Source organism: Marmota flaviventris, chromosome 17 (genome assembly GCF_047511675.1).
Source record: "Marmota flaviventris isolate mMarFla1 chromosome 17, mMarFla1.hap1, whole genome shotgun sequence".
NCBI classification, from domain to species: Eukaryota; Metazoa; Chordata; class Mammalia; order Rodentia; family Sciuridae; genus Marmota; species Marmota flaviventris.
In genome coordinates, this window is record NC_092514.1 from 62,620,914 (window position 1) to 62,637,091 (window position 16,178).

The 16,178-nt window shown below is 41.3% G+C and overlaps 1 protein-coding gene across 1 annotated transcript; it reads left to right on the top strand.

Moving 5' to 3' along the window:
• The first annotated feature begins 1,144 nt into the window (after positions 1-1,144).
• Mettl2a (methyltransferase 2A, tRNA N3-cytidine) lies at positions 1,145-15,913 on the top strand. Its single transcript, XM_027946238.3, has 9 exons — positions 1,145-1,360; positions 1,566-1,657; positions 3,588-3,946; positions 5,088-5,137; positions 7,836-7,896; positions 9,106-9,245; positions 10,998-11,104; positions 13,919-13,984; positions 15,377-15,913. The coding sequence occupies exons 1-9, from the start codon at positions 1,251-1,253 to the stop codon at positions 15,529-15,531; spliced, it is 1,140 nt and encodes a 379-aa protein (XP_027802039.1). The 5' UTR covers positions 1,145-1,250; the 3' UTR covers positions 15,532-15,913.
• Positions 15,914-16,178: the final 265 nt, after the last annotated feature.

The following is a 16,178-nucleotide window of genomic DNA, read 5'->3' on the forward strand; positions in this document are numbered from 1 at the left end:
TGGAATGGAAACTCTAACAGCTTTTGATGAGGGTAGAAAAATAGCCCTTAGATGAAAGAAGATGATGTCAAAAATAAATTTAATTCAGCCACCTTATCTGCAAACAGCTGGCCTTGAGAAAAGAAAGAAATTCTTGTATTTGTATTTTGGAATGGAGCTTCTGTTCAAAACGCTTCAGAAGTCCATGAAAATAACAAAAGTACTTTGTCTTCAAACAAAGTATATGTTCTTGAGTATCTTATCTTCTCTTTTTTAATCAATCCATGTCTTTTTCTTCATGGATAGAGAGCGCTTTGGGTTTGTTTCCGCTTCTTTAATGGGAAAAGTACTCTCTCGTTGCTCTCCTTAGTTTTACCTATACAAAGAATCTGCAATAGAATACCAATGTACCATGTCTAGCACTGCACTAATTAAATAACCCTTTCCTAGGTAGTAGTCATCACACTTCTCTTGAAAGTCTTCTCAACCAGATAGATAGATAGGGAAATTCTGTACCCGGGATTGAACCCAGGGCCTTGCCTGCTGATCTACATCCCCAGTCCTTCAGAAACAGGATCTCATTCAATTGCCCTGGCTGGCCTCCTCCCACCTCAGACTCCAGAGAAAATGGGATTACAGGCGTGCTACCGCCATGCCGGGCCTTATTTTATATTGACAGCCTATTTCTAGACTCTTGTGAATCAACTCGTAGTAGTTCTGGAAATAGAAATGTAAGCTGAAAATGTATTAATACTACAGACTATTGGTATGTGTGTATTACGGTCCCCACGCCCACCCCTGGAGGGGACTGAACCCAAGCCCTAGATCTTGGGTGTATTAAACCAGGCTACAGATTGTTTTTTTAAAAAAAGGTGCTGATGGCGGAAGTGGCGCTCGCTTGTCATTCCAGTTATTCCGCGGCTTGCTACCTTCCTCAGTTCTCCGGCTATCAGCTCCACAGTGAGGCCACGTACCCTCACTAGAGTGATTCAAGATTTTTCCACACAACTTAACTGGGGAACCTGTTAGGAGCCCAGCACTGAACTGGGGCTCAAGAGGGATGTCTCCCACTTTCTTCACACCCTGCCCGCCCACCAACAACTCGTCGGGAAGAAACGACTCGGCTCGCACCCTTTCCGCCAGCTCCCTTCGCCTACTCGTTGGCCGCCCCGCCTCCCTCTTTTCCCGGCCGGGTCCCAGGCGTCCAGGAAGGGGCGTGGCCCACAGGGGTTCTCGCGTTACGGAAAGAAGGCATTTCCGGCTCCGGTACCATGGCTGACTCGTGTCCTGAAGGTGTGTCGGCCGCCTTGGGCGGGAAGAGGCAACAGTTCGGCAGCCGGTTCTTGAGCGACCCAGCGCGCGTCTTCCACCACAATGCCTGGTAACTGCCCTGCCCCTCGTCCGGCCTGCGGCTCGCCCCCGTCCCGCTGCTCCGAGCGCTTGGAGAAGCCCCTGACCACAGGCCACTAGTACAACTGCCCTGGCCATGGCGCGCTCCTCCCGGGAAGACGTGCTTCCCGGCCGGCGACTGACCCTGCTCGCAGCTGAGATGAGAGGCCCCTAAGCTGCCTGTTTGGTTTTCCCAGGGACGATGTGGAGTGGTCGGAAGAGCAAGCCGCGGCGGCAGAGAGGAAAGTGCAGGAGAACAGCTCTCAGCGGGTGTGCCCAGAGAAACAAGGTGCGCCCGGGCAGGCGTCGGTGGTTGGTATCTCAGCCAGCGTGCTAGAGAATGTGCCTTGCAGAGAGGCCAACGAACCGCAGCTGCCAAGGTCCTTGGTTACTTGCCTGATGAAGAACTCGGGAGTAGAACGGGAGGGGGAGGGAGGAACAAGAAGGGAAAAGGCGCTTTTTTTTTTTTTTTTAACCTAGCCTTGCTGGGGGCATAGAGCATGTTTTAACTTTAGGGTTTCCTGTGGGTTTTTTTTTTTTTTTTTTTTTTTTATTACTTGGGGGAGGACAACTTATTCTAGCAATTGAGTTTTTAACCTTGTTGACTAGTACTATATTGATGTGGTTAGTCTTTGGAAACTGTATGGTACGTTATGTTAGTGAATGTATTTTCTTCATGATTTACATGGTACTTGAGAGTTGCCATTGAAGATAGATTTAAGTGAACAGATTTTAAATATTGTTGGGAAGGAGTAACAGCTAGTATTTATGTGTCTTTTCCTTATGGGATGGGTTTGAGGACTTAGAACTTCTCAAGGAAAGATGCATGAAGCAGAATACAGAAGTCTGGCCAAGGGAAAACAGGTCCCTCCTTGGAGAGTAGGCAAAATTAACCTAGAGACTAGTTGGTCCTATGTCCTAAGAGACAATTGATGGTCCAACTAGAAGTTTGAGAGTAATGCCCACTAAAAGAGTTCTATACAATAATAAAAATATTCCAATTACAAATTATTCACCCAGCATAGTTTGAAAGGCTAGGTAAAGCAAGGTAGAGTTAAAGGGATTTTGAAAATCATGTAGTACACTTCATCTTTATACAGTTACAGAAAGTTTAGCTGAGTGCAGCAGTGTGCGCCTGTTATCCCACTGCTTAGGAGGATCACTTGAGCCCAGGAGTTCAAGGCCAACCTGGGAAACATAGGAAGATCCTGTCTCAAAAAGAAGGGGGCGGGAAAGAAGCTTGGACTACAGGACATTAAGTGTTTTGCCCAAAGGTAAGCTGTCAGTAATATAAGTGAAGGGACTAAAATCCAATTCCTTACTTTAAAAAAAAAAAAAAAACTCCCTACACAAGTTGGGACCTTGTATTGGCAAAGAAGTAAACAAATCTGAGACTGCCTTAATCACTTTAAATGTTTTTAACTTTTTCTTTTTTGTCTTGCAACCTATACTGGCCTCAAACTTGCAATCCTTCTTCCTTAGCCTCCTGAGTAGCTGGGATTACAGGCATGAGCCACCATGCCCAGCTTCAGTCCACATTTCTTCCTTTAGTCTCTTTGGTTCCTTAAAACCCTTCTCACCTACAGACATTTTTATGTTGTCTATTTTGAGCCTTGTTTCATTTTTAGTTACTAGTAATATTGAATTCCTATCTGGACTTCACACTCTGAAGAACCAGAGAGAGAGAGACATATTTAACAAAGATCTCTGATTACATAGGTAACCATTAAGTTTACTTGAACAACCCAAGATCCTGGGACATTTAGTTTGTAAAATAAAATATTTAGAGGGGAAAGTAGCTGCCCACAAATACTAAAAAGTTGTTTATTTTGGCCCCAAGAAACAATAGGATCTTTTTACTAAAAGTGATTGGACAGATATTTGCTTGTGTGTGTGTGTGATGCTAGGGATTTGCTTAATTTTAGAATTTTCCAATACTGAGTAGCCATCCAGAGACATGAAAGGAAAATGATAGGTAGGAAGTTCCCTGTGTGATGGTTCCAACAGAAATTAAACTCCCTGGGAATGACAAATCAGGGGGATTTGGGTGTAATAATAACAGAACTAAATTACCTCAAGTGCCTTCAGCTCTGTGACTATGGCTCTACATGTGGTTACTTTTAGTGTAAAATGATATTTAGTGAAGCAGGATAATTGACATTAGATAATGTAAAATATTTGAGACCTGACTCATAAAATTCTTTCTTGACTCTTTACAGTTGATTATGAAGTCAATGCCCATAAATACTGGAATGACTTCTACAAAATTCATGAAAATAGATTTTTCAAGGATAGACACTGGCTTTTTACTGAATTCCCCGAACTGGCACCTAGCCAAAATCAAAATCACTTAAAGGATTTAATGTTGGAGAACAAAAGGAATGAAATCTCTGCATGTAGAAGCAGTGAAGATGGACATGGCTTAACAGTGGGAGAACAACACAAGTGTTCTTCTAGCACCCTTGAACATACAGCACAGATGTTTTCTGTGGAGGAGACTGTAACACAGAAACTCAGTCACCTGGAAATTTGTGCTGATGAGTTTCCTGGATCCTCAGCCACTTACCGAATACTTGAGGTAACTTCCTTTAGGTTCCTTTTAGTGGACTTAGTGAAGCTGTCACATTGTGTACACAAAATAAAATAGAAAGCCTTACCACAAAAATGACTCTTATCTGATGAAGTTGACTAAACTTGACCCTTATATTGGCCTGGAATTGCCTGTATTTTTTGAACTGGAAAGATGTTTAGATGGGTATTATAATAGAATTTCACAATAAAGGAAATATACAGTCCACTGAAAGCTAATTCTGGAGCTGGTTGGCCTTGCAATTGAGTCCTGTGGTGTGACTTTGTGTGTGTGTGTGTGTGTATGTTGCTAGGGACTGAACCCAAGGCCTGTACAAGTTAGGCAAGTGCTTTACCACTGAGCTACACCCCTACCCCCTCTCTGGAGAGATTTTGGACAAGTGCCTGCGCTTCCCAGAGTATTGGGATTTGTTGCTTCTTGGCCTCCTCATTGTTAGGAAGATTGAGATAATGTACATAAACATACCAGAATAGTGTCTGACATGTAGTAAGCCATCAGTATCAGTATATGCTTGCTGTTTTTATTACCACAGGCAGTGCTGTATTTAGGACAAAGTTAATAAGGTATCCTTTTTTGTAGTTTTCAATTCAGTCTGTTTTTCCAGTAATAGTACAGTGGAACTCAGTAGGAAAATATTTTTATCGATGGGACATTTGCTAGGACTTAAAAAGTAAAGATAGCAAGATGTGATGGTACAAGGGCTGTAATCCCAGCTACTAGGGAGCCTAAGGTAGGAGAATCAGAAGTTAAAGGCCATCTAGGGCAACTTAAAAATAATTTAAAAAAAAAAAAAAGTATCAGGGGATATATCTCACTGGTAGAACACTTGCCTAACATTCATGAAACCCCAAGTTCTATTCCTAATACTGTTAAAAAATAAATAAGGTAGCCCATGCCCATATTCTGAACCAGCTCCCTTCTAATGAAAGCCCATGCTCCTGTCTTTTATGGCTACCTCTTTAAGAACATCAAGATTAAATAATGTAACGGGTACTGTTAAGCTCTAGTCACTATACCTTCCCTTGTACAATTAGCAAAGTTATTTATTGATTATTTAGCTTTAGAGAGTTAATGGTTTTGTGAATATTATTAATAGCTTCTATGACTAATAGCTCATTTTTATCTCTAGGTTGGTTGTGGTGTGGGAAATACAGTCTTTCCAATTTTACAAACTAACAAGTAAGTGTATTGTCAAGTGTAACTATATGGCAGCAAAGAGGACAAAGATTGGGGGTCCCTTGTTCTTTTAGAACTCTTATTGTATTAAACTGTCAGCAGTGGTTGTCCAGAAACATGGATTACAAGGAATTTAGGTTTCAACATTCTCCATTTGTGAGTCGTTTTAATTTAATTTGCTGTGTAAGCTACCTTTGTCATGGGGGAAACTAGATTTAAAAACCTGTTATAGTGTTAATATATAGTGCTTTCTAAGATGCTTAGAACATGTTCATTAATCTATTTCTCTGCCTTCCTGACCTCTGTAACAATCACTAGATTATCATTAATCCCTGAGTAGAGTTGAGAAAGCTGACCTATCTCCATTTCTGATATAAACTCAAATATTGCTATACTCAGAACAATTCTCACACAAGATGTGTGTGCTGTTTTCCACATACTGACCAAATCTCCAACTCCAGCTGTGTTCTTGCAATTCAATTCTGATACTGTCTACCTGGAGTTAGCGTCAGATTCCAAAAGACTGCACTCCCACTTCAAATGCCAGTTGCAAATATAGGCCTTCACATTTTTTCCTGTGGGTTATAAATCTGGGATCCCACAATACCCTCCTTGGGTTTGGTAATTTCTTAAGAGTAGATCACAGAACTCAGGGAAATACTTTATTTACATTTACCTGTTCACTATAAAAGATATTATAAAGGGTACAGATATACAGCCAAATGAAGAGATATATAGGGTGAGACCTGAAAATCCTGAGTTTCAGAACAGCCCCAATGGAATTATGGGATGTATCTCTTCCTCCCATACACCCCCAGCCTGTGGATGTGTTCACCAACCCAGTAGCTCGGCAAAAATCATCCCCACCTACCCTCCATCAGGAATCTTTATAGAGCTTAATATCCTTCCCCTATTCCCTTCCTGGCAGGTTGGTAGGGAGCTGGAAGTTAGAACCCTCTAAATCACTTGATTGAGATAGTAGATAAGTAGGTTTGGGTTTTTATTGGTTGGTTGGTTTGGGGTTTTTTGTGGGAGTTTTTTGTTTTTTTGTTTTGGTATGGTTTTTTGGTGCTAGGAATTTAACCCAGGGGTGCTTCACCTGTGTGTGTGTGTGTGTGTGTTTGTTTATTGGTTTGTTTATTTATTTATTTATTTTTGGTGCTGGGAATTGAATCCAGGGCCTTGTGCATGTGGGGCAAGCACTCTTATCCACTGAGCTATATCCCCAGCCATTTTTTTATTTTGAGACAGGGTCTTATTAAGTTGCTTAGGGTCTTGCTAAATTTCTTGAGGCTGGCCGTCCACAAATCAACTTCTTGCCTTAGCCTCCCAAGTTGCTGGGATTGCAGGTCTTCACCACTGTGATTGACTAATCACTTGATCTTTTTTGGCTACCTAGGGGCTCTACTCTAACTTTAGCATAAATTCAGTGTGATCCCAAAGAGACTTATTACAAATAACATGAAACACTCCTACCACTCACAAAATTTCTATAGTTTTATAAACTCAGCTTAGAATCAAACTACATCTCTTACACAGCTATTCTCAAGCCACAGGTAGAAATGACATTCTAATTCCATATTTTCCTGTAAACCCATTGTTTCTCAAAGGTTCTATTTAATAATTTGCCAAACAGGATTTAGTGACACATTAACCTCATTAAAAACATGTATCTTGGGCTGGGGATGTGGCTCAAGCGGTAGCGCGCTCGCCTGGCATGCGTGCGACCCGGGTTCGATCCTCAGCACCACATACAAACAAAGATGTTGTGTTCGCCAAAAACTAAAAATAAATAAATAAATAAAAATTCTCTCTCTAAAAAAAAAAAACATGTATCTTGGAGTTGAGGTTGTGGCTCAGTGGTAGCACGCTTCCCTAGCATGCGTGAGGCACTGGGTTTGATCCTCAGCACCACATAAAAATATAAAAGACAGGGCTGGGGTTGTCGCTCAATGGTAGAGCGCTTGCCTCGAACGTGTGAGACCCTGGGTTCAATCCTCAGCACCACATAAAAATAAATAAGTGAAATAAAGGTATTGTGTCCAACTACAGCTAAACAATAAATATTTAATAATAATAACAACAACAGTAATTATGGCCTTGCTGGGTGCAGTCATGCATGCCTGTAATCCCAGCAGCTCAGGAGGCTGAGGTAGGAGGATAAATTTAAAGTCAGCTTCAACTTTGCAAGACCCTAACTCTAAATAAAATATTTTTTAAAAGGGCTCAATAGTTAAGTGCCCTGGGTTCAATCCCTGGTACCAAAAAAAAAAAAAAAAAAGGAATAAAAACAGGGATTTTATCTTGTTCTTTTTCGCCCCAATATCTAGGATGATGTCCAGCAAAGTAGACTTTCAGCATTTGACGAAGGAATTAAGTATAAGATGTAATCTCTGTCTTCACACCATTCACTGTGTAGTGGAGCCAGGCTTGTAGGCACAGATGTATTCCTAGCATGGAGAAAGTTCTAAGGAAGCTCAGCAGAAAGATGCAGGAAGGCTGCCATCAGGCCCAGCTTGATTTGAAGGCAAAGTAATATTTTTAATAAATATGTGTTGTAACTAATAGGTACGGTTTCTTTGAATGAATGGTACAGTACTCTGCCACTTGATACTTTATCTGCTACAAGAAAGAAAATAGACACAGTCTATTTTGCAGCCTAATTTTTCTGTTTTTTTTTTTTTTTTCCTGCCCATTTCAGTGACCCAGGCCTCTTTGTTTACTGTTGTGATTTTTCTTCCACAGCTGTGGAACTAGTCCAGGTAAGTTCAGTGGCTCATATCAGGATTTTTTACTTACTAAATAAAGGGGTTCACTATGTTTTGGCACTATGGCCTAAATAAAAGATTTAGTGAAACAGCCGGGTTAAGAGCCAGGTATACTAAATACTGAATCTGCCACCATCCAACTGTAGAACTTAGAACAGGGCTCTTCACCTTTCCAAACCTATGTTCACCAGAATGACTGTCCCAATTCTAAAATCCCAGAAATAGTCTGATTTATTCAGCCCTGCTTAGAAATCTACTCACTCTGTCTGGTTCAGCTGTGACCAGTGGGGAACCAAGTCACATTTTTGGGAAAAAGGGACATGGTTGGGTGCAGTGACTCACATCTGTAATCCCAGAAACTGAGGCAGCTAAGGTAGGAGGATTACAAGTTCAAGGCCACTCTGGGTCACTAATTTAGATCCCGTCTTAAAAAGCAAAAAGGGCTGGAGATGTAGCTCAGTGGTAGAACACCCCTAGGATCAATCCCTAGTACCATAAAAAAGAAAAAGAAGATACATGGATGGGGAAGATACCCTAGGGTTTGAACTAAGGGGTGCCCTTAACACTGAGCTACATTCCCAGCCCCTTTTTATTTTTTATTTTGAGACAGGGTCTTGCTAAGGTGCTGAGGCTGGCCTTGAATTTGTGACTCCTGCCTCAGTCTCCCAAATTGCTGGGATTACAGGCATACACCACCACCATTTCCAGCTTGGAAATAGTTAATCTTGTGGCTCAAGATCACTTAAATATACTTTGTCTTTCTCCTTATGAGTTTTTTGGTCTCTTAATTTTCTTGGCATTCTCCAGTCCCCAGATCTAACTTCATATCTGACTGGTGTGACAGTGCATCAGAATAAAGAAATAAAGTAGTTAGAAATGCTCCTTTTAAAAGCATCAGTTTGGGGACTGGGGTTGTGGCTCAGCAGTAGAGTGCTCACGTAGCTTGTGCAAGGCCCTGGGTTCAATCCTCAGCACCACATAATTAATTAATTAATTAGTCAAAGGTATTGTGCCCAATTACAACTAAAAAAATTAAAAATATATAATTAATAATTTTTTAAAAGCACCAGTTTGAATTGCACAGGATCTTCCCTATCTGTTTTACTAGAAGTAGGTCCCTCTGCTGGAAGTAATAGCAGCGACAAGCTGATCTCAAGCTATGCTCACTTATTCTGACCCATTTCTTTCTCCGCCTGTGTGCAGACAAATTCAGAGTATGATTCTTCTCGCTGTTTTGCTTTTGTTCATGATTTCTGTGATGAAGATCAGAATTATCCAGTGCCTGGGGACAGTGTTGATGTCATCATTCTCATATTTGTTCTTTCAGCAGTTCTTCCAGACAAGTAAGTTTGTTGGTTGGTTGGTTGGTTGATTTTTTGTTTTGTTTTGGACTGGGAATTCAACGCAGGGCCTCATGCATGCAAGGCAAGCACTCTACCACTGAGCTCTCCCCCAGCCCTTTTTATTTTGTTTTGAGACAGGATCTTGCTAAGTTACCCAGACTGACCTTTTACTTGAGATTCTCCTACTTCTTCCTCCCAAATAGCTGAGATTACAGGTGCGCAACACTGTGCCTGGCTCAGACAAGTAAGTTTTAGGTCCTTTAACTAGTAGCCTAGCAAAAAGAAAGTTTTGGTCAGAAAACTTAAATTAAAAGTTCTAAAATTAAGAAGTCTTTTTATGTTCTAATGGACATGAAGAAGCCATACCATCTGTGATTGATTTGTTTGCTTGTCACCAGTGCTTAAATACTGAGCCACATCCCCAGCCCTTTTTATTTTTTATTTTGAAACAGGGTCTCACTACGTTACCCAGGGCTTCACTGAGTTGCTGAGGCTGGCTTTTAGAACTTGTGGTCCTCCTGCCTCAGACTCCTGAGTTGCTGGCATCACAGGCATGCACCACCAGACCTGGCTCAGAAATTGTAAGTTTTTAAGGAAAGGACTTCATTTAACAAACAAAAACAGTCTCAGCAGGCACAGAGGCATGCACTTATAATACCAGTTTCTCAGAAGGCTGAGGCAACAGGATCACATGTTCAAGACCAGCCTTAGCTCAGCAACTTAGTGAGACTGTGTTTCAAATACATATGTATATTTTTTGTTTGTTTGTTTTTGTGTGTGGGGGGGGTACTGCAGATTGAACCTGGGATACTTAACCACTGAGCCACATCGCCAGTCCTTTTGAGTTAGGGTCTTGCTAAGTTACTTAGGTTCTTGATACTTTGCTGAGGCTGGTCTTGAACTTGGAATCCTCCTGCTTCAGCCTCCTGAGTTGCTGGGATTTACAGGCATGTGCCACCACACCTGACTCAAAATTTAAACAAGAACTGGGACAGGGCTGGGTGGGGTTGTGGCTCAGTGGTAGAGCACTTGCCTAGCACGTGTGAGGCAATGGGTTTGATCCCTGGCACTACATAAAAATAAATAAAATAAAGGTACTGTGTCCATCTACAACTAAAAAAAAAAAAAAAAATTTGAGATGTAGCTCAGTGGTAAAGTATCCCGAGTTCAGTCCCCTATTGGAGGGAGGGAGGCCACTGGGGACAGTCTTTGCATTGAAAGATCTCAAGTCTACTGGGGTAGTATATGACTTGCTAGCAGTCCCCACATTGTTTGGTCAGGGCTCCCAGAGAGCCACAGGAGTATATAGCACAAGAGTCAGGCACTGTGGCTCACACTTATAATCTCTGGAGACTGGGGCAGGAGGATAGCAAGTTCAAAGCCAGGCTCAGCAATTTAGTGAAAGAGACCCTTCCTCAAAATAAAAACTAAAAACAGCTGGTGGTATAGCTCAGTGGTAAAGTGTCCCTGAGTTCAATCCCCAGTACTACAAAAAATGAGTAGAGTGGGGTAGCAATCCCGGGCCCAGGATAAAGTAAGCCAAATGGAGAATTTGGAACTTTGCTCACTACAGAGCCCTATGGCAAAGCAGGCTTTCCTTGAGCTTCTTTAACTGAAACAGAGGCAGAGGAGCTGTAATTTCAGGGTTGATGTGTCCAAGTTAGGAAGTCCACGGGCTTTTAGGGATATGCGGCAGGGAAAAGGAGCCCTTTTCCTAAGGAGGCCTAATCTTTCTTCCCTTCTTCCCCACAGGATGCAAAAAGCTATCAATAGGCTGAGCAGACTTCTGAAGCCTGGAGGAATGATGCTTTTGCGAGATTATGGTCGCTATGACATGGCCCAGCTGCGGTTTAAAAAAGGTATTTTGCCATTATTATTAAATGGTGTTTTTTGTTTATTTGTTTTATTTTTGTTTTGGGGGGGTTTGTTATTGTAGAAGATGGGCACAATACCTTTATTTCATTTTATTTTTTATGTGCTGCTGAGGACCAAACCCAGTGCCTCACACAAGCGAGGCACGCTCCACCACTGAGCTACAACCCCAGCCCTTAAATGGTGGTTTTACCATCAGACTAGACCTAGACGTCAGTGGAAGGAGACTTCAGAATTAGAGCCCAGTTTGTAAGCCACTTGATACATAACAAGGAAAGGGATGATGTTTACAAAAACTTTTAATAAGAGTTTTGTGCAATCTGGGTTTTAGGTCTTTTAAACCAAAATAACTACTTTAAAAGAGCTATGCTTAGATATTTGATTACATAAATAATATTAAATTTAGTATGATCAAAGATGCCATTGAAAAATTAGAAGAGGCTGGGTTCAGAGCTACAAGCTTGTAATCTGAGCTACCCAGGAGACTGAGGCAGGAGGATGGCAAATTCAAGGCCTGGGCAATGTAGCAAGAACCTGTCTCAAAATTAAAATGACTGGGGATATCTCTCAGTGGTAGAGCACTTCCCTAGTGTGTACCAGGCTCTGGGTTCCATACTAGCATTGAATTTTTTTCTCTTAATTAGAAGACAAATGAGAAATTGAATAGATGTATTTCTAGAACATTTAATAGATAGACTCGTATCTATGCCCTTCAAAAGGCTGTCATGAGATTGATAAGGAAAAGATCATTGACCCACCCAAAAAACAGGCAGTTCACAGAAGAGCATATCTAAATGGCCAGTAAACAAAACTTAGAGGAAATGTTAATAAAGAAATAATTGTTTCTAACCCTCTCATTGGCTAGTTCAAAGAAAGGTATGTGCTTATTATTTTTTTTATTTTTAGTACTGGGAATTGAACCCAGAAGTATTTTACCCCTGTGCCATATGCCCAGCCTTTTTTACTTTTTATTTTGAAAAGGGTCTCACTAAGTTGCTTAGGGCCATGTTTAGCTGCTGAGGCTGGCCTTGAACTCAGCAACTAAGCAAGGCCCTAAGCAACTTATGGAGACTCTGTCTCAAATAAAAAGTAAAGCTAGTTGTGGTGGCTCACTTGTGTGATCCCAGCAGCTCAGGAGGCTGAGGCAGGAAGATAGCAAGTTTGAAGCCTGCCTCAGCAATTTAATGAGACCTTGTGTCAAAAAATAAAAAGGGATGGTGATGTGGCTCAGTGATTAAGTGCTGGGTTCAATCCTCCATACCAAAAAAAAAAAAGATGGTGCTGTTAACTTAATCTGGGGCTTGGGGATGATTAAAAACAACAACAAACCCCACCCCAAAAAAAAAAAAAAAAAAACTATTGTTTTCATCAGCTAAGTCTAGCATACAGAGCTAAGAATTACATGTTCCCTAAACTGGAAATCCATATGCAACAAAATGAAATTAAACCTGTCTCACCATGCATAAAACTTAACTCAAAATGGATCAAGGACCTAGTAATTAAACCAGAGACTCTGCTTCTAATAGAAGAAAAAGTAGGCCCTAATCTTTATCATGTGGGATTAGGCCCCCACTTCCTTAACAAGACTCCTATAACGCAAGAATTAAAACCAAGAATCAATAAATAGAATGGAATCAAACTAAAAAGTTTCTTCTCAGCAAAAGAAACAATCTGTGAAGTGAACAGAGAGCTTATTTCCTGGGAGCAAATTTTTACCCCTCACACATCAGGTAGAGCACTAATCTCTAGGGTATACAAAGAACTCAGAAAGCTAAGCACCATAAAAACAAATAACCCAATCAACAAATGGCCCAAGGACCTGAACAGACACTTCTCAGAAGAGGTATACAATCAATCAACAAATATATGAAAAAATGCTTAGTATCTCTTGCGATTAGAGAAATGCAAATCAAAACTAAACAATAAGTGTTGGCGAGGATGTGGGGAAAAAGATACACTCATACATTGCTGGTGGGACTGCAAATTGTTGCAGCCAATATGGAAAGCAGTATGGAGATTCCCTCGAAATCTGGGAATGGAACCACCATTTGACCCAGCTATCCCTCTCCATGGACTATACCCAAATCACTTAAAAACAGCATACTACAGGGGCACAGCCACATCAATGGTTAAGCAGCACAATTCACAATAGCTAAACTGTGGAGCCAACCTAGGTGCCCTTCAGTGGATGAATGGATAAAAAAAATGTGGCGTTTATACACAATGGAAATTTACTCAGCAATAAAAGAGAATAAATTATCATGGCATTTGCAGGTAAATGGATGGCGTTGGAGAAGATAATACTAAGTGAAGTTAGCCAATCTCAAAAACAAATACCAAATGTTTTCTTTGATATAAGGAGGCTGATTCATAGTGGGGTAGGGACGGGGAGCATGGGAGGAATGGGTGAATTCTAGATAGGGAAGAGAGGTGGGAGGGAAAGGGAGGGGGCAGGGGGTTAGCAATGATGGAGGAATGTGATGGACATCATTGTCCAAAGTACATGTGTGAAGACACAAATTGGGTGTCAACCTACTTTATATAAACAGAGATATGAAAGATTGTGGTATGTATGTATAATAAGAATTGAAATGCATTCTGTAATCAGTTAAAAAAAAAAAAGAATTACATGTTCCCTGATAAACTTGCAGCCCCCCTGCCGTAGCTTCCTGAATTGCTGGAATTTTACATGTGAGTTTTCATGCCCTGGTGAGAAATCAGAGTGTTGATGCACATTTGATTAGCAGTGTATTTAAAAAGTGCTTTGAAGTGTGTCTGATTTTTACCATGTCCCTCCACAGGTCAGTGTCTATCTGAAAATTTCTATGTGAGAGGTGATGGAACCAGAGTTTACTTCTTCACACAAGGTATGAAAAAGATGATCTGTATTTACTCTAAAGGTCTCCAAGATGCCAGATAAGTGCTTCAGTATACTTTGAGAAGAAGATTGACTTGGCCCCTCTTAGCTTTTGGACAATGTTTCTCCGGCAGTTCTCCACCCACTTATGCTGGCCTTCAGTCCATTACTTTGCTCTTTCTTTCTGTCACTTTATCCAAAATGGAAATTTACTTGTTTTGCAAGATTCATTTCTGGCCGGACACAGCATCTGAAGCAGGAGGATTGCAAGCTTGACGAGATTAGCCTCCATAACTTAGTGAGAACCTGTCTCAAAATAAAAACAACTGGGCTGGGGTTGTGGCTCAGCGGTAGAGCGCTCACCTCGCATGTGCAAGACCCTGGGTTTGATCCTCAGCACCACATAAAAATAAATAAGTGGAATAAAGGTATTTGTGTCCAACTACAACTAAAAAATAAATATTAAAATAAAAATAAAAACAACTGAAGATGTAGCTCAGCAGAAGAGAGCTTGCCTAAGTTCAGTCCCCAGTAGTGGAAAAGATAAGACTCATTTTCAGGCCAGCCTGCTTTGCCTTTGACACTGGGCTGTACTTGAGGTGCAGCTACTTCAGTGAGTCATTTCCTCTGAGCTCCAAGTATAACCTGGAACTGCTTTCCTCTTGTCTGCTCTGTTTGCAGGCATCTTCCTTCACCAGTATTTTATGAATATTCTGTTCATGAGCCCTTTCTAAGGTCACACACATACTTTGAGTTTTTGGATGAAGTGATGAAATCTCTCCCCTAAAAATAGTTGCTTTGATGTACACATATACAGGTTGTTGGTTGTTTTTTGTTTTGTTTTTGTTTTTGATATGGGGGATTGAACCCAGGGGTGCTTAATCACCAAGCTATATACCCAAGCCTTTTTAAATATGTTATTTAGGCACAGGGTCTCTCAAAGTTACTTAGGGCCTAGCTAAGTTGCAGAGGCTGGCTTTGAACTTGAGATCCTCCTGCCTCAGCCTCCTGAGCCACTGTGATTTCAGGAGTGCACCAATACACCCAGCTTTTAGATTTAAATTTAAGGTGCTCATAAAGCCCTGGACACCAAATATGAAACAAAGAATTTTTTAAAATCTTGGCCTGTAACTTTTGACTTAAAAACCCCTCCCCATCATCTGACTCTGAAAAGATCTTCCTCTGGGTTTCACACTGCCCTTCCCATGAAGTTGGCTTCCCCAGCCTGAACGTGCACTTGCTGTTACCAAGCCATCACTGCGTGAGTAACAGAACTATGCTGTTGGTGCCACCTAAAAGGCATAATGACAGCAACTCTCACAGCCCATTTAATATAGGAGGTAGTCAACAAAATACTTTTCTTCAGGGGAAAATACATAAACATCTTCTCTTTCCAAACCAGATGAACTGGACACACTTTTCACTACTGCCGGACTAGAAAAGGTACAGAATCTGGTGGATCGTCGATTGCAAGTGAACCGAGGGAAGCAGCTGATAATGTACCGAGTTTGGATTCAGTGCAAATACCGCAAGCCTCTTCTGTCCACCACCAGCTGAAAGGCACCTGTTCCTGATACAGCACAAGCTCGTTGTTTGGGGACTTTTCTAAAAAGTACATCTGAAGTGCTGGTTTCTTGATGTTGGACAACTCAAGAATTTAAACAAGGATTGGATGCAGTGGCACACACCTGTAATCCCAGCAACTTGGGAAGCTGAGACGAGAAGATCGCAAGTTCAAAGCCAGCCTCAGCAATTTGTGAGACCCTTGGCAACTAGCAAGACTTTATCTCAAAATTAAGAAAAAAGACTTGGGGCTGGGTGCGGTGGGGCATGCCTGCAATCCCAGCAACTTGGAAGGCTGAGGCAGGAGAATGGCAAGTTCAAACCCAGCCTCAGCAACTCAGTAAAACTCTTGTCTCTAATAAAGTATAAAAAAGGACTGGGATGTGGTTTGGTGGTTAAGTGCCCCTGGTTTCAATCCCTGGTACCAAAAGGAAAGAAAGGTCTGGGGATGTCGCTCAGTGGTAGAGCACTTGCCTAGAGGATGGGAAGCCCTGGGTTCTGTCCTCAGCACCACAACAAATAAATTCAAATTCAAGCCCTCAATAATTGGATTCAAGCCCTAGGAAACATTATTTTAATCAATTTTCACAATCATGTTATGTTTATAAAGCCCATTAACATACTTTTCTCAAGTTCTTTCA

Bases quoted from the DNA above. Each gene is read 5' to 3' on its own strand.
- Mettl2a (XM_027946238.3), top strand. From the start codon at position 1,251: ATGGCTGACTCGTGTCCTGAAGGTGTGTCGGCCGCCTTGGGCGGGAAG. The intron at 1,658-3,587 runs GTGCGCCCGGGC...GACTCTTTACAG, and splicing joins GGTGTGCCCAGAGAAACAAG to TTGATTATGAAGTCAATGCC. The intron at 13,985-15,376 runs GTATGAAAAAGA...TTTCCAAACCAG, and splicing joins AGTTTACTTCTTCACACAAG to ATGAACTGGACACACTTTTC.